The following is an 18,953-nucleotide window of genomic DNA, read 5'->3' as shown; positions in this document are numbered from 1 at the left end:
AGATGCAGCATGTGTACGGCCCCTAATTTCCAGGGCTGGTACCTGCGGTTATTCCACAGGCTAGTTAATAACATGTCGGGCAGGAAATCCAAAGTGTGGGATCATTTTGAGAAGGTGAAGGACGAACCCAAGGTGATAAGTAAACTCATCTTCATTGGTCGACTACAAACATGACGTATCATCTGAAACATGTAAGTAGCTACATGCCCATTAGCCACTTAGCACAATCATTACTGCTTTGCCGACAGCGTCATTAACAGGCGGCTCGCTCAGTGTGTGACGTGCACTTGTAGATAAAATATAGGCCTATATTAATGAAGGTTCATTAGTACGGTTTTGTATTGTAGTGCTGAGAATACTGTCATCATATTTCTCGCACCAGGCTTATGTATGTATAAGTGCATATACATATCACTGCAATTTCCTTTTCCTTTTTTCTTCCTGTCATCGCATGACATTATGATGGTTTTTACCTGATGTTGGTCATGTGACATCAAGCTTTTTTGATGTGGCTCTAGGCACTCACTAGTATTTTCAAGTGTACTATGGAGCTTTGTGTGTTTGTGTATGAATGTTGTTTAGAACAATATTTTCACAACTGTATCACTATTTTTTCTGCACTATGTTTAAAGTTCTTTTATATTTGTCTTTGTCTAATACGCATGTATGTATGTATTCATGGAAGGTAGCCGACTGGGTACCAGGTGACCGGTCATGATCTCTGACAGGTGACCTGGGCTAGTAGGTATTTGAAGGTGTTCTCTGCCTTGTATTTTGTCTGATGAAGAGCGTTAAGCTCAAAATGTCACCTGTGGTAATTTCATTAAATATTCATGGGAGCTTGGGGCGTCGGTGGCTTGGTGGTAGAGCAGGCGCCCCATGTACAAGGCTGTTGCCGCAGCGGCCCGGGTTCAAATCCAGCCTGTGGCCCTTTGCTGCATGTCACTCCCTCTCTCTCTCCCCCTTTCACACTTGTCTGTCAATTAAAGGCTTAAAAATGCCCAAAAAAAATCTTTAAAAATATTCATGGGAGCATAGTCTGGTGTGCGGACTGTGTATATTCGTCTTTTAAATGATCTCTTGTCCAGCACCCAGTTTTTTATCCTCAAGATGTGTGTGTGCTTTTGTTACCTACTTGTAGGCTTTCTATCTCTTGAGCAAAAGCGAATGGCACAGTCCTATGCCTGTTTTCTATGGTCATGTAGCACCAATTTCAAAAGGTATTTGCATCCTTCTACTGCATAAACAGCCGAGTTTTATGAAAAGACCATCTTCCCAGCAGTGAAATACGTCTTTAACTTACATGCTTGCGAGCAATGGAGAGTGACCAGGTTCAGTCTCCTCACTCACTGCGCTGCCTTGAAACAGAGAGCAGACGTGCAGTGTCTGCGTCTCAAAAACTGTTTCACATTGCAGGAAGTGTCACATCCAATATCGGCTTGGCTACATAATCTTTTCCAAGCCATCACTCCCACTTTATTTACCTTGGTACCAAAGCAGAGAAACTACATCTGGAATACAGTACGGTAGGCAGCAGATATTTGCTTGATGAGGCAGACGGAAACCTGGATACATGTATGAGTAATAGCCGAAGAATTCCCTGCAGTGATGTACAAGTGAGAGCAAACCAGCATGGGTTTGTGAATGGGTAAGTGGTATGTAAATGCAATGGAAAAAACTATTTCAGTTAAAGCAAATGCGATGCCATTTCCTACGCTGGTAATGCCGCCATTATGATGCTAATGTGCATGTGCAGGAGGGAATATACTGTTATCTCAGCAGGGGGGCAGATTTGGGGAGAGGAAGAGAGAGAATCAGGACAACAGTGAGACAGAGGGAGAGAGAGGACAAGAAGTGACACAGAGAATAAGGGAAAAGAGAGAGACCACCACATTTCCACCCATCCGTATAAACAGCAAACTGCCTCCATCACCGCGAGGCAGTCAAGGAGAAAATCATAGCTGGAGGAAATAGATTTTGGGGTCATCGTTCGCGGCAACGACCTTTACTCCACAGGGAGAAAAGAGCCAGAGTCTAGATACAATACACAGATCTATGAAGGATGCCATGTGTCCCACCAAATAACCAAGGATATGATCTATCACTGATAATCAAATTTTTAACTACACAAAGAAAAACTTTAAAAAGGCTAAAACCTCACACTGGAACCACCAAAGCCACATAATTACTGCAATCACTATAGCAACAAGAATGCACTTGCCCTCGAACTTGACCTGGAAGTGAACCTTGTCAGATTCCTCCTTTTCATCCTCAGAGACATTCGGATCCGGCTATTATTCCAGCAGACACTACAATGACAACACACACACATACAGACTCGCATCGCACACAAAGCAAGCTGCCTCGGTATAACTGCATCGTTCATCACAGTGGTGAGTGAAGAATGACTGCTCCCTCTGGAAGGCTGAGGGCGTCCTTCGGGCTGAGCCACCGGGGCCAGTGAGATGAGCTGGAGAAAGGAAAAATGAACGCTCCCTGCTTTCAGTGACATGGTACACCTGTCGTACACACAGGACAGGACAGCCACAGCATGGTCTGGTCAGGATGAGGGCATTAATATATTTTTTGAAGGACCTTGGTTGAGGTGATATGTAAGCAAAAATACCCAACAAGGTGTCCTGATGCATGAAAATAATGGACAAGTTGGAGGTAAAAGATGTCATGATGTGAGGCAGAGCTAGATTACAAATATGTGACTACCCTAACATATCTAAATGTGACTGCTGAACATCAAATTCCAAATCCAATAAAGAGGAAGTCCACATTATTTTTTCACACATACCGTAAAAGTTAGCCTAGTCCCAATTAAACGCCCAGTTTCTCTTACTAGCCCGGCGTGGCTACACATTTTGACAAATAAAGGCCTGCCAAGCAGTTCATTTTTATAGAAGCTCTTTGGATGAATGAAACCAGATTGTTGACTACCGCTGTTTAGATCGCACATACAAATCTAAATGTTTAAACTTTTGTCAATATGGACATGCTACACATCGTTAGCTTGGTTAACTTTACCTTACTGAGACCATGAGCACCAGAGAAGACTGCAGTTCATGTAGATTTACCGGCATGACAAAAAAAAAAACAAGTGGTGACTCCCTTCCTTTGAAGCTGTCAAAATGTCAGAATATGTGTCCATCCTTCGATTACCTGGGATTCAAAAGAATCAGAAGTGTTTTTCATGAGAATTAATCCAAGTTATAAATATTGCTTTAACAGGATAAAGTGGTGTCGCGCCAGTAGGCCGGGTACCGTTATCCTCGGGTGCCGTGAAATAAGTGTCTCAGCATAACACATACTTGATATGTTATCCGAAGCCTGATTCTTATACAAGTAATATTCATACTGGTGTACATAAATGATTTGCTGGCATTTCCCATCTTTACTGAGCAAAAGTTTTGTGTAAAAGGAATTAAAGGCCTGTCCCATATAGACACCTGTCCGAAATATAGGCCTGTTAGCAAACAATAGCCCAGGCTACTATTTGAAGTTTTACAGTAATCCCACAAATCACTTGTGTTAATATGGGTGATTCTTTTAAAACTACATAGATATTGTTTGTGAAAAAACATTGTGTTCTGCCCAAAACTATCGTTCTAAATACTGAGGGGGGCGTGTCCCCTGAGTGCCCCTGAAATTTACGCCTGTGGTAGTCCCATTAGTTAGTGCCTCTCACACATAGCTTCAGGTAACATTCGCAAGCCCTCACAGTGGTTTATTATTTCTCTTCTGTGGCAGTAAAGACAACACACAGGCTCACTGATAATTGTGCTATATTCAGGGCTTAACAAGACATATAGGGCAATACAGTACATTAACTTAAATATGCCTCTACCCAAAGTTGGAACCCTCATTCATTCATTCATTTCCCGTAACCGCCTATCCTGTTGGGGGTCCCAGCTGACATTGGGCGAGAGGCAGGGTACACCCTAGACAGGTCACCAGACTATCACAGGGCTGACACATAGAGACAGACAACCATTCACGCTCACATTCACACCTACAGACAATTTAGAGTCACCAATTAACCCGCATGGGTGGGAGGAAGCCGGAGTACCCTGAGAAACACACACTGACACAGGACGAACATGCAAAAACCGTCTTGCTGTGAGGCGACTACTGTGCTGCCCCTAAAGTTGCACCCTAATTGTCCAAAATATCATAAGATATTGAAACTAAAGGGCCTGACCCAGACACTATGTACATAAAAGTACTGTATGTGGACTGTCTGCATACGTTTGTCCATACACTGTAGTGCATGTTAATGGGCATAGAGCAAAAAGTGCTATTTCTAGTGATCTGTATCTGTGTCACTGTCACATGTTGTCAAATGTTTTTGATGTTGTTAGTTTCTCCCTGCTTCTGCTTGTCAACCTAAGTTATTTGAAACCAACCAGTTGTTAAGATTATAGGAGAACCAGAGAGGACCTGAGTTGGCCCAGCCACAGAGTCGGGTGAGCAACACAGTGGGGAACAAGTGGCAGACAATTAGTCAAGCTCATCCGGGCAAGACCTGCATCCTTTTCTTGTTGACTGGCAGCCAAAGGCATTTCTCATATATATGGCCTGTTAGTAGCTGCTACAGCCATAAGGCTTAGCGGTAATTAAATCCCCTAGACCTAAAACTATTTCACCAGTACGTCTTGTGCTGTGACACTTAGCATTTCAATAACCTTAACAATATTCTTTGCTCCAATCACAGGCCATAGGGAGAGATTTTGACTTTATAGCCTTCAGTGACGGTGCCGGCAGCGTAACACTTTCCGTTAGCTGCAAAACTACTTAAAATAAAAACAGTGAAGAAGTAAAACCAATTTTTTTTGTTGTAGTTTGGAATAGAGATGTTGTGCCTAGGGAGAAAAGCAAAGACTGTTCTGCACTGCTCCTGCAGGCTGGAGAGGATGTCACTGTCACAAGTCTGAATCATCATGCGGCATGCAAACACACACACACTTATGCAGCACGACACACACACATGCACTTCTCATCATCACCATTAACACCCTCAAACTGACTAGATGGGTTCTCTGATATCACTTCCAAGCAAACTGTGGCTGCCCTTGTACTCCTATCTCCACACACACACACAGCTAAAAACACATGCACACCCCTTGAGTGACCTATGGCTTGCCTGTCTTATCTACAGCAGCCTGAGGAAATGGAGCCAGACTGTCTCTGTCACCCACCTCGAAGCTAAATATAGCACCTGGAGGAAAGTGCTCTACGCACCGAGACAACCATGACCACACACAAAGCAACTGGAAAGTGGTGTATCGTGAAGATAGTTCGGACTTTAGGCTTAGAGGAAGATGTAATGTGACATATCTGGTCTGTGCAACTGGAACCAGCTGCCTGCTGTCACACACACGTGCTTATACTGATGAGCACTGACAAACACATGTCTATGCAACTACATGCACGCACGCAGACACATATACCAAACACCCTAAACAAATCCTGAGCTCCTGATGGATTCATTTTCACCCGGCTGACAGCAGCAAGCAGCAACTTTCTCCAGCAAAAACAGATTATAAGTTAAAAAAAAAACACAGAGGTCTACGCAAGTGTTGTAAGATCCCACCTTTGTTAGCACATGCCATCCATTTCAGATTATCTGCGAAGGCTGATTCTCGACCAATCAGGTAGGGGAATATGCGGACCTGCGGAGAGAAAGCAGATAACTTCCGTCAGTCATTTTAATCGCATTTTGATAGGGCCCACCACACCACCATATAGAAGATAACACTGTCAAAGCCAGGCAGAAGGCTTATTCTTTATCTGCCACTGATTAGCAGGCCCTTTCTCCTTGTTTAATAGAGTCGATTATGGACTCACGGAAGAAATTTTTCTGATAGATTTTATTTAAAGTTTAAAGAAATCTAATCGTTTTATTTTTCTCTCTATCAACCCAAGAAACTAAACAATTAAGGATTAACAGATTGGGGTTTGAAAATAAGATAAGTGTATCGAGAATATGCAATTAGAGTGAATGCAAAACGATTAACCATGAAGTCAATATTTTGAGTTGAAAAAGCCAAATTCAAGCTTTATGTGCTCAATTCAGAGAGTCTTCTAAAGCCTCTGCTGCCAAACCCATTTCTGCCCAGCAGTGCTCAGTTGGCTCAAGCAGCAGGTGTAGTTGGCAGGTGTGCGTGTGTGCGTGTGTGTGTGTGTGTGTTTGTGTGTGTGTGTGTGTGTGTGTGTGTGTGTGTGTGTGTGTGTGTGTGTGTGTGTGTGTGTGTGTGCATGTATGTGCAGGCACACACATGTCTAGATGTGGGTGCATTTGTGTCTTTATCTGATTTTGGGTGACTGCTCCCAACAGAAGGGTCTCGTAATTGCACAAACATAATTTATACCTAAATGGCATTCTCTTTTTGAGGAAGACGTCAGTATTAAATTATTTTTATTTCATTGTCACTGCAGTGTGTAATAGATGGACTCCTTATAAATTCAATAGTGATTATAACCGCTTTAGCTGACAAAGATATAAACCACAGACAGCTCATTTTCCAGTACTGTTGGTCTATTGTCAACTGTAATGAGTTTCACTGCGAGTAAGTACAGTTGTCAGACTGTCATTTTAAAGCAGCCCTCATTATCTAGACCATAATCATCCTCTATTCATACAAACCTCAGCTATTTGAATGACACTGCCAGAGCGACAGGAAAACACAACACAGTCAATATGATCACAACCACTCCATGTAGGGCTAAGGGTTAGAGGTGCCACCGTGGGACTCTCTTGTCTGTGGTCATGTGTTCCCCTTCACTGGTAGCCAAGACGGAGGCTGAACTACAGCAGGCTGGTTATTAAATATGGAAGAGGTTTGCAGCTGAGTTAAGTACAGCAGAGATAAAAACTAGTAGGGGCTCGAGCCACGGCATGCAATCTCCAACTTACTTGACTGCACAATTTTTACATAGGCAGGAGTAAAAATACACATGCACGAAAGAATACAAACGCACAGACATACGTACTATATGCATCCATGCAAAAATATGTTTGTTCACGCCGCTACATTATGTATTCAGCACTTGACCCAATCATTTATTAATTTATTCTCCAGTGTAAATGTTCACACAAACATTTACAAACACTTTAAGACTGGAAGTGCTTCTGTGCATTGTATTTTAATGTCTAGTTACAACTGTTACAAAGTAACAGCAGGCTAATTGTTGTGATGTTAATGGTCTTGTGCAATATGTAGGATAGTTTGGGACCAGACAGGCCCACTGTTTCAAATCTAGGTCAGCTTTGGGTTTTAACATGAAACCAAAGCCACACCCATGAAGGCACAGATTGATTCCTAAAATCGATTTGGTTTGTATATGGACACTGTTCACTGAGGCTGATGATATTCAACAAATCATAAAGTCAAGCTAATAAGGAAGCATTATGTGAAATAGTTTGTGGAGTGTGATATAAGTTTGAAAATACATCTCATTCCTAAGAATGTAAGTTCATGTAAAAGCCATCAACTTTCCTATCAATAGCTGTTTGCAAGCCTCTTTGGTTTTAATTGTGACTACCACAGTGGCAGACAGGGCATTCAAGCTTTTAGACGACCCTGATAACCTTGTGCCACACTTTCTAAAGATAGCAGCTGAATATATTTCTTGTTCATTAACACATCTTTTTCATCTATCTTTTGCCTTTAATAAAATCTCTTATCTCAGAGTCTGCTTTTGTTCTACAATTACTAAAAGCAAGTGACCCAACACTTCTAAATGATTACAAGCGTGAGTCTAATCAGTCAAGGCAAAGATTCAAGAATTGCTAAGGTTTTGCTTGAGTAATATCCATCCATCCATTTTCTAACCGCTTATCCTCTTCGGGGTCGCGGGGGGGGACTGGAGCCTATCCCAGCCTACATTGGGTGAGAGGCGGGGTTCACCCTGGACAGGTCTCCAGACTATCGCAGGGTTGACATGTAGAGACAGACAACCTCTAACACCTACGGACAATTTACAGTCACCAATTAACCTGCATGTCTTTGGACTGTGGGAGGAAGCCGGAGTACCCGGGGAAAACCCACACTGACACAGGGAGAACATGCAAACTCCGCACAGAAGGGCTCCCACACCCGGGATCGAACCAGGAACCCTCTTGCTGAGAGGTGGCAGTGCTAACCACCACACCACCGTGCCGCCACTTGAGCAACATATCACCTGAAACTCAATCTGGTATTTTTCAGATGGATTTTAGAAGAGCAGATTGCGCTGTGTGTAACTGATATACAGACTTTGCTGCTTTCCAGGTCTAAAAGAGAGTTTTGGAGTTGCCTGGTCTTTGTGCAAGGTTTGGGCCTTCTCATAGGATATGGTCTGGGGCCTAGTGGTGGATTCCCAGGTTGCACTGCTGACTCTCACACAGAAGAGGCAGACTCTTCTCAGGGAGTTTCTCTAACAATTCAGGTTAGCAGCCAAGGCCACATGGAGACTGTGTCTCTGTCTCCTAGGGCTCATGGTATCACCAGTCCGGGCTGTTTGCTGGCGCTAGTACACAAGAGCCCGGTGCAATTGTGTCTCTTGTTTGTGGGACTCAGCCTGAGGAGTCCCCCTTACAGGCTGTAGAGTCGTCTCCAGGCAGTTACAGTTAGCCCTTTGCTATTGGGACAACAGAAACAATGTTGGCAATGGAGGGGCACTGAGGCCTTATGATGCAATGCCAAATGGTGGCGACAGATAAGGTATGAGCAGTGCACAAACAACAGGGCACAGGCAGGCATGGGGAAGGTTGTGTGTAGCTCAGTATATCAATCTCCTGAGGCTGAAGGAGGTAGGATGTAGCCCACTTCCAATTTTTTCTGTACCTTCACCTTCAAGGTCAGCCCACGCTGGTAAGGACAGGCAGCATGCAGCATCTTTCATCAGCTGGCAGGGCTGTCTAGCTTTCCTTTGCCTCTGCAAGATGGCCACAGTTGTGGCTATGGGCACACAACAAGTCCCAGCAATCAATGCTGGCCTGGGCAGTGATTTTGGCATAGAATGGCCACTGCCTAAATTGCAAATGATGTGACTCACTCTGGCCCAGAAAGATTTTTTGTCATATTTCAAAGAAATGGCTATGAAACAATAAAGAAAAGTTGGCCTAGTGCTATATCAACCAATTAATTCTATGGCATTTCTGTGTGGCCAGTCGACTGACTCAGCCAAGGAGGGGCTCTAATGTGCCATGGGGCAAAAAATGGCTGTAGAGCTTTTTCAGTGTACGCGCCCAGTGATCAACTTTAATTGGTATGAATCTGTGCCATCTTGGAACATCATATCCAGTTTTCATAATACAGTGATGCCCCAACCAGGTTTTTGTCCTCAGGGGGGGTTATTGTGCCAAACATGGACAATCTGTCAGAGGATCAGGTGTCTGAGGACGCCACAACCCAGGAGGCTACACTCTCAGGTGGCTGAAGGAATTTGGCGCCACTACAGACAGAAAATGGTCAATATTTTTGAGTCAAGGAAGACCATCGCTGATGTTCTAATCAATGCTGACCAGGTTTTTCTATTATTGGGCGCTTTAAAAAGGTTGTAAGATTCTTGATTCTCCATCATCAATTATTACTCTTTTTGAGGGAGGGGCACCACATGAGGGTGCTACTCTGTCAAAATTCAGCATAGATTTTCTTGTGTTCCTGATCTTCACTGCGAGCTGCTTGATGTGACTGAACTGTAAAAAATCAGTGTGCTGCACTCTGCTTAATTGCTCTGTATTGTTCTGCGCAGCAAAACCCCAAGCTGAAACATAATGTGAGACCAAATAAGACCTGGAAATAAAGCTCTGTGTGTGTCTGATACTTTAATTTCTTGTTTTGACTCAGTTATTGGAACCAGAAATACACACAAGCCTTCAGTTACTTTAAAAGTCAGGGAGACCTATGCTCTCAATGGTCTTTGGGAGTACAAAATAAATATAAGTTTCTAAAACACTCTTTATCTACAGAAGGCAGTTATCTGGAAACTGCGACAGTATCTCTCTGAAAATAATCACTGGTGTAACATGAAAGAAAAACTCATTATAGGATGTATTTGAAGTTGTTCAGTGGTGTGTTTTTTCCAGTTGATACTGTTTTTCACAGCAATGCTTTCTTTATGATCTTATGATCTTTCCTCCATAGCTTTTTGGGATAAATGCCATCTGCATGCAAATATTCAGATGTTGTTTTTTTTCTTTCAAAGCATGCCTATAATCTCAGTGTGATGCTATACAGTGGTGAGGCTATGAGGCTGGTTGGAAGGAAGCCATTAAAAACCAGCAGCGGGGAGAGAGAGCGAGAGAAAGAGACACCGGAGAGAGTGACAGAGACCGAAGACTTCTATTATCAGCGGGGCTTCCTCTAAATGGAACTATCTAGCAGCCTTGTCCCCTCTCCGCTCACTGCTGTTCAGCCTTGAGGCAGGAGTACGGGTGGAGGAGGGAAGGGGTGGAGGGGGTGTTGCGAGCATTTTCAGCCGCCAGACGCACACAAACACATGACAACACAAGTGGAGCCTTTATGGTAACAGATACGCACCTATATAAATGCACAGAGACATTACGCTCAAACATATTCAAGATCAGAATTGGCTCGTAATGTGCGACTTATCTGAGACAGTGGGACTTTTATGTATGTACATGCATGTATATACAGTGTTTGCTTAGGGTACATGCATCTACCGTTGCCTTTAGTACGGCACTTCTATCCTCAACCCTTTTAAGGGTGAAGACCCCGTGGGCTTTCTTTTACAAAAGAAAATGACCTAAGAATAACCCTTTTTCTTCCCCTTCGTCTCCCTTCTCTCTCTCTCTCCTCCCATTTCATTTCATGGCCTGTCAGAAGAGCACCACAATTACCTTGCAGGACAGCAGAGAGACAGCTCAGTCCTCAGAGACAGGGCCATACTTAACTCTGTCTTAAAGGCCTCTGAAAGGACCCCATACTGGGTTCACTCAATACCTTCTGCTTGTCAAAAACTTTCCCTAACAACTCAGACAAATACTAATACTTGGCAAAAAAAATGCTCCGAAATGTGACAATATTCATATCCCTATGGGAAACAGTGATCCTGACTGCCTTCCTCTTCCAGTCCTCTTGGTCGGATTTAGAGAGAGGCGCAGTATTACTACTTGTATAGACATTTTAATCAGTGCACTAACTGTGTAAAACACCACTGATCTCCCTTTTTAAAGGATAACTTCGGTATTTTTCAACCTGGGCCCTATTATCCCATGTGTATGTGTTTTAAAATTGGTTCAGTAGTGAGGGAGATGGATGCAACCGGGAGCCGCGAAACGAGCTAAAACAGTAACGGGGGCAAATGCGTCCCGTATAGGTTTGCGCATTAAAAGTGTTTTTTTTCGCCACTGACCGGTTCAGATCGCCAGTGCTATCTCTGTAAATAGCATACTAAGCGTTTCCCTTACCTCTGGGCTGTGTGACGTCATCTCGCGAGAGCTTTGCTCCACTGTGTCAGTAGCTCTCTCTACTCGTGGGACAGCCGTTTTCTTGAGGAAGAGGTGTTTCGGGATTGGATGTCTTCTCTTCTTCAGCTGGCAGTAGTCATCTTGAGAGAAGTGAGCACTGCAGACCCGGTGGTCTGCAAGGCGCAGTGTCTGGACAGGAGTGTTAGCATCCATTTGTAGCACATCTAGCCACAACTTCAGCATCTCGCCGTCTGACAAAGGCAGCCTATAAAAGCTGTACGGTGTGTTGCGCGACATCCTGTTCTTGCAATTCGGATAAGCACAAACACGAACCATTGTTTTCAATCGATGCAGTAAAACTCTCAGCTGTACTCTGGGACAACCAGCGCCACTCTGAGCGGCGCTCAGCATGGCTCCTCTGTTTTCTTCCGGCAACAAGCAAAGCTCTCGCGAGATTACGTCACACACAGCCCAGAGGAAGTGAAGGGTAAGGGAAATGCTAAGTATGCTATTTACAGAGATAGCACTGGCGATCTGAACCAAAAAAAACACTTTTAATGCACAAACTTATACGGGGCGCATTTGCCCCCATATCTACCGTTTTAGCTCGTTTCGCGGCTGCAGGCTGCCAGCTGCATCCGCCTCCCTCAATACTGAACCAATTTTAAAACGAGTTGTACCTATGAATCATACGCACACATACACATGGGGAAATAGGGCCCAGGTTGAAAAATACCAAAGTTATCCTTTAAGAGTGTCAAATGGATCCACCTTCAAATACGACATTTTCTGACAACTGATTCTCAGCAGCGAGTTTAAAAAGTAATTCACAGCCAGGAGGGCACGAGTCCACTGCTCTCCATTTCCATCCTCCGATGTAATACCAGGTTGCAGGTTCATGAAGTTGTAAACAAGGGGGTAACTGAGCTCAGCTGACCTCGCTTTACAACTGTTATGGAACTACAATTAAACATTAATGTGGTGATCATGTGTGTGTTTGTGTGTTTTAATACACTACCTTCCTCTCTGGCCAGTTGTACTTGGCAAAGATGGCATCATATGTGTCCACTGCCCCATCTGTCACCAACATAATAGCCTGGCTACACTCGCTGCCCCTCCCAGTCTCGTTGAACTGGAGATAGAGAGAGAAGGAGAGGTGGAGAGGCATGTAGGTAAACAAAAACAGCAAAAAAAATCCCCTCCAATCTGAATAAATGCAGTTTAAAATCTACTTTTTTAAACACATTTCATATAGTTACTTCCCATCAGAGAAAGCAATGTGTCTTTACGTGACTTACCTTTCATTCATGGAAGCTAAGTGTGTTATAAAAGCTAATGGAAAAATAATAACAGGCCTTCTCCACATATACAAGCTACGACATCTACCTTGATAGTGCATCACTTCACAAGATTGAAGAGGAAAACTGGGACACTTGTCATTGTCTACACTTAGATGCATCTTTTTGAAATATGAGCATTTAGAAAGGGAGGGTAAATGCGTGTGTGCGCATGTCTGTTTGATTAATTGCTTGTTCATAATGAGGAGATGTCAAAGCAGTAACCTGAGTCATCAAGTGCCTTGTTTACTTGGTTTGTGCATGATTCTGTTGATTTAGCTATTAATTACAGCGTGCTAATTAATGTTGTGCATGACACTGTTTCTTTTCAGTGTGCATGTGAGTGTGTCTACGTATGTGTGCGTGTGTGATCATGCGTGTGCGTATTTACTTACGTCACCGAGAAGATTGAAGGCCTCCGTCAGAGCTATGTCTAACATACCAATGCCTTGAGCAAACAGCTTGTCAAGGTGCTCCCGAAAATGCTGGGGAAATAAAGTTTTGGAAGGAAACATTACGATCATGGCGACAAGACGACAGAACAAAAACACAAAGGTGGACCGAATTAGAGGTCATTATTGATTTTTGGAGAGAAAGAAAGAGACAAAGACAGAAGATAGCGAGAGTAGAAATATAAAATTGTAAAATTATTGATTTCATTTGCTCATAGCACAGAGAAACATAATATTTCGCCGAGCCTGATTTACCATCATTTGTGTGTGAACAGAGATCGCACCAATGGTCTAATGGGCTCTTTAACTCAGCCCTGAGCCGATTTTTGCGGCAAGCTGCCACATTATCTTGGAGTGAAATGTCACATACTGACTGAGAGAGCTAAAATGACCTGTTTTCCCTCCACCTCCTCTTAGCTGACAACCATTCAGTCTGGCGTGTTTGAACGTGTGTGCGTTAGTGTGTCTGTTCATAGGTGTGATCATGCCACAAAGGGTACATTATCTCCCTGGCAATTAATGACGAGTTTAATGTTGTCAGCAACCTAACAGGTCTCATGTGCATGTCTCATTATTTGCAACAGCCTGGAGGCAAAACCCACTCACACACGCGCGCACACACACACACACACGCACTGATAGACACAGCCCATTATCCAATTCAATCTATTTATAGCTGTTAAGATCCAGCTGTTGGCATTTTGAACTTTTCCCGTTGACTTTGGCTCGATCCAACCATCTGCAAAACCATTTCCACCTATGGAGATAAGCAACACACTTGTATAATACCATCAAACGGCAAACCTCCAGGGCTGGAAAATGAAGCCAACATGGATCTGTCAAAAACTGCAGTTCCTCTAATGGCCACTTGAGGCTGGCTCCAGAAGCGAGTCAATCGCCATAAGCCCCCATGTTAAAATGCCCAATTTGACAGCAGAAATAAACATGTTTACAGCCTGGTGCAAAAATCAGTTTTGGTCTCTGGGGCTAATTTCAACATTTATGACAACTGTGTGGAGGGAAATTTTTTTTAAATAACTCAACAGATTTTTTATTAAGGCTTAAGTTATGCGTAGTTACAAGTGGGCCCCTTTGAGTGACACTCTGCCGATAGTGTTCTCTGCCTTTCAGTCAGATTTACCCCTTGCTCCTCCACACTGCCAGCCTCCCACCCATATAGTTCACTTCTGGCTCCAAAAAACACAAGATGGCAACAACCGATATGCTGAACTCGAGGCTTCAAAATGGGAGTCCACAAACCAATGGGTGATGTCACGGTAGCGACGCCCATTCTTTTTTCAGTCTATGATTACCACCAGCAACTGAGGCATTACCATAGATTATATAAAATAATGGACATAGCTACTGTGACGTCACCCACTGGTTTGTGGACTGTAGTTGTAAAGCCTCTAGACATTTTGGTCATCGCTATCTTGGTGTTTTGGAGCCAGAAGTGACAATATTTGGTTGAGAGGGAGGAGCTGTGGAGGAGTGAGGGGTGGATCTGACTCATAGACTGAAGGGATGTCTCGCAAACAGCCTCTCACTCACCACAGCAGAGCCACCTTTAAATATGCGTAACTTTAAACTTTAATGAAATATAAACAGGTGAGTTATACAAAAACTAACCCCCCCCCCTACAGTTGTGATGACGACAGAAATTAGATGTAGAGACTAAAACCATTTCTTTTTTTTACCAAGTTTAAACATGTTTATTTCTGCTATAAAGTTGAGCATTTTAACTATCTAATCTATAGGGACTACTTCTGGAGCCAGCCTCAAGTGGCCATTCAAGGAACTGCAGTTTTTCGTACTTCTGTGTTGGCTTCATTTTTTTATCCCCAGAGGTTGCTGCTTGGCCATTACATACATGGCATGATCATTTTAGGGTTCTGGAAGCACCCCATACCTACACCCCACCTCTATCATCATCTTCCCAGCATCTTATCCTTCTACACCTCTCCCTCACTCTACATTCATCCCCTCCAGTCTTCTGCTCCTCAAGAGAGAAGTCTCTCAACACACAGTGGGAGGCCCAAGCAGCATAAGGCCATTTAGAGCTTGCTCACATGGGAGCAAACATACCGGTACACACACAACACACACATGTGCATAAGCACCAACAACACACACATAAATTTGTGCACATAAACAACCTCCAGCATGCCTGACAACACCCCCATATGGCAAAAAGACACAGCCGTTCCTTTGATGTGGATAAAAAGGTTAATCGGTTCCAACAAAAGGCTATACCCTGGAGCACAGCAAACTTTACCTACTGCATGTGAGCGTGTGTGCGTGTGTGTCTGTGTGCGTGTGTTAAGATCGAAGTGATTTGTCTCAGCACAGTGGGCTGTGTTCAATCCGTGGCGCAGCAGTGTAATAAAGTGGCAGATTCAGAAAGTGTGCATATGTGTGTGTGTGCGCGCATGCAGTGCTGAATGTGCCCAACCTTTTGTGCTGCACCACAAGGCTCTGAAACGTACATTGGACATCAAACCCTCAATGCTTCAGACACCTTTTATACTCAAAAATGATCACAGCAGTCAGCTTAATGAAGCCACGGGGACATAATAATGAATGAACAGAAATATCTTAAATTGCAGCTTGCTGAGGCCTAAGGTGTGGATTTTTAAGTTGTTTTTTTTAATCTCAACATGGGGTCAGGTGCAATTCTGAAAAATGCAAAGAAAAGGCAGGCAGAAAAAGCCAAAATAAATGAGTACTATGTGGTGAGGTGAGGATAGGCAGCATTACATTTACATTGCAGTAAAGTCAAATTCAAAGCCACTGTTGCACCCATTCAGAAACTTCCTGCCCATTGAGGCCTTGTTTACACGGATACCAATACAAATAAAAACAGATTTCTATTTATCCCGTATAAAAAAATTCCGGGTTTACACGATCAGTTGTGAAAATGATAACCCTGTTTACACGAAAATGCAAAACGGCAGCTTTTTGCTGCAATTAGCATGCCAGGCCAGTAGGTGGCGAAACGTCATATGTCAAACACCATAGAAGAACGTTCTGTGCATGCACAGTGATTTGTTTTCCTCTTGGCGCTAGTGATAAAAAAACAATGATAAACTACATTTTAACATTATGTAGCATAGTTAGCTGCTGTACACTTACTAATATGGGGCACAGCAGAAGCCTTTGTGCGCCAGTGTAGCGGCGATGTTGATGCAGCAGTGCTAAGTTCATTTGTAAGCTCGTAAGTAGTCCCAAAAGTGCTAACAAAACGTAAACAACCCGGCATATATCCTCCATTGTTCATGCGCGAACTGGGTTGCAACGTCATCGTTTTCCAAAATTTCCGTCTATCCTGTTTACACGTCTCCATAGAAACGGATATTTTTTAAAAACTTTTTTAAAAATCTCCATTTTCGTCGAGAAAAACGCCAGTTACGTGTAAATGATAGGTGCAAACGCAAAGACGAATACCCATTTTCAGAAATATACGGAACCGTATAAACAGGCCCTAACAATGGATTTGGAAATCTGCAGGTGAAAAAATATCTATGTTAAGACTGCACAAATTTGGTTGAAACGTAAGTGAAGTTTGGACCTGTCAGCTTGAAATATAGTCATTGAAATCCAGTTCTTCATTTGTCATCTGATAGATGACTGTCGATCTGTGACATAACTGGAGCAAACTGCTCAGCACACCTTCAGCCTCATTTCAGAGGGCCGCTCTGAGTCTAAGCCCAACGACTGCTAGATAGAGATAATGTTGAAAATCACGAGTGTTTACCTTTGAGGCTTTAAATATTAGCCTGGAACTACTGTGTGCGTGTGAGTAATAATCAGACAGGATGGATTTTACTTCTTCAGACGCTTGTTAACAAGTGGAATTAGACAAAAAGTACTCGTGGTAATACAGCTGGATGAGTGTGTATGTCCCGTGGAAGCCTGACAACAGGTATTTATGACCCAGTTGAAGTTTGTGTTTGAAATAACAGATTTGGAGGAAAACAGATCAGCAAGTTTAAGTACCCAGTGTGACAGTCACTTCCTGCCTCCAGCTGAAGTAAAAGACATTAGCTTTATCTACTAGCACAGACTGCCTTCCCCTCTTAGCTGGCTGACTCGCACTACATTAAACTACCATCTGGAATTAAACACATAATGCTAATCCATATGCATAAGTGTAAACTCACTTAGAAATAAACAGAAATCACCAACAGGCACACACACACACAGATGTGAACACACACATAATTCTACAGTGCTTGCACGTGGTGCATGGAAAGTAGTCCATGCACAAACAGCTGCATCCCTGGACTTGTAGTAACAGAGGTTATTGAATTCAAAACCATTTAAAAATTGAATTTGTAAATGGAATTTTAAGGACTTTGGAAGAGATGTATTTTTTAGTGGGCACCTGGAAACACAGAACCTATACTGTAGGAAACAGAGAGGAGCAGAGACTCAGAGATGAAGAGGGGAATCATGCCATGGCAGTAGCATGGATCCTCATGTGCCAACTTAATGAAAATGTCTTGTATGAACAGCCCAGTCAGTGTACATACACATAAACACCACCACATTACAAGGTGGTAATTATGCCACTCGCTGCCTCATGAAAATCCAAACTATAATTAAAAGAGTATTTCACTGATGTGGCATTGCACTCGTATAACACTGCTGGAAAAATGTATTAAAACTGACGCAGCAGAACCACATTACCCACAATGCACAATTCGGTCAAAGAACTAGGTGGCTAATGCTGCCTCTAGCCGCTGAGGATTGAGCAACAGAGGCATGGTAAGCTCACTTCTTTGTAACTCCACACCTCCAGATTTAAGGCAATTTATCAAACAACTTTTTTTTTTCACTACCCAAAACCTGTAAACTTGCAAACAGACTTCATGTTCCGAGTCATTAGAGTTTCCCTTTAAGGACACCATACTCTCTCTCTCTCTCTCTCCTGCCATCTGGAAGCATCACGGAGCATCACCCCTCACACCACCCGCTTCAGAGACAGTTTCCTTGCACAAGCAGGCTACTTACACCCTCACTCACTCACACACACACACCCTCACTCACTCACTCACACACATGCTCAACTTAAATTCACATAACATACTCACACTGTATACTGTACTTTAAGCTATACCCATCTCAGTGGCATTTTTTCATCTAATTGTGTATTGCGTGTGACATACAAAAAACAATCAATGATTTTCTTTTGAATGTAACAGCAGAAACCAAGAGGAGACAAGGAAAGAAAGACTCACATCTTTGTTGGTCACATCGGCTTGGACGAGAGTTCCATTTAGGCACGGCTCCACATAATGCAATTCCTCATTGTACTAAAAGAATACAATAAAAATAATTAAAGTCATTGTTTTTTTCTTTTTTTTGTTTCAATTTAAATGTGCTGTATGTACAGAAATGTTTAATCTAATGTTTAAAAATCAAAGTGGTAAGATGTGAGAAACTTCATCTTGATGAAAAGCACGCACACGCACACACACACACACACACACACACACACACACACTGTACAGTACACAATGTACCCAGTGCCTGCCATTCTGTGATAATACTCACCATTTAATGCATGAGTATGAATTAGACTTCAAAGTCCAAGAAAGATAATGGAAGTGTGTTCCTCCACAGCCAGCAATTTTGCTCTGATGTGTGTATGTGCATATGCATCCGTGTATGTGTGTCTGTATTTGTGTGTATGTATACATTGCAGCATGAAACAAACTCTCACTGCATGAGATAGACTAT

At 42.9% G+C, this 18,953-nt stretch overlaps 1 protein-coding gene across 1 annotated transcript in view; it reads right to left on the bottom strand.

Annotated features, from left to right (window-relative positions):
* Nucleotides 1-18,953, bottom strand: part of cacna2d3a (calcium channel, voltage-dependent, alpha 2/delta subunit 3a) — a 146,166-nt gene that overhangs the window by 50,600 nt on the left and 76,613 nt on the right. Inside the window, exons 8-11 of the mRNA XM_050065576.1 lie at nucleotides 18,452-18,526; nucleotides 13,155-13,244; nucleotides 12,441-12,554; nucleotides 5,600-5,678 (exon numbers count right to left, since the gene is read on the bottom strand). Coding sequence (XP_049921533.1) covers nucleotides 5,600-5,678; nucleotides 12,441-12,554; nucleotides 13,155-13,244; nucleotides 18,452-18,526 — 358 coding nt within the window. The remainder of the gene's footprint in view (nucleotides 1-5,599; nucleotides 5,679-12,440; nucleotides 12,555-13,154; nucleotides 13,245-18,451; nucleotides 18,527-18,953) is intronic.

Source organism: Epinephelus moara, chromosome 16, assembly GCF_006386435.1.
Source record: "Epinephelus moara isolate mb chromosome 16, YSFRI_EMoa_1.0, whole genome shotgun sequence".
Lineage (NCBI taxonomy): Eukaryota > Metazoa > Chordata > Actinopteri > Perciformes > Serranidae > Epinephelus > Epinephelus moara.
Note: the sequence above shows the minus strand (reverse complement) of the source record. Positions and strands in the feature narration are given on the sequence as shown.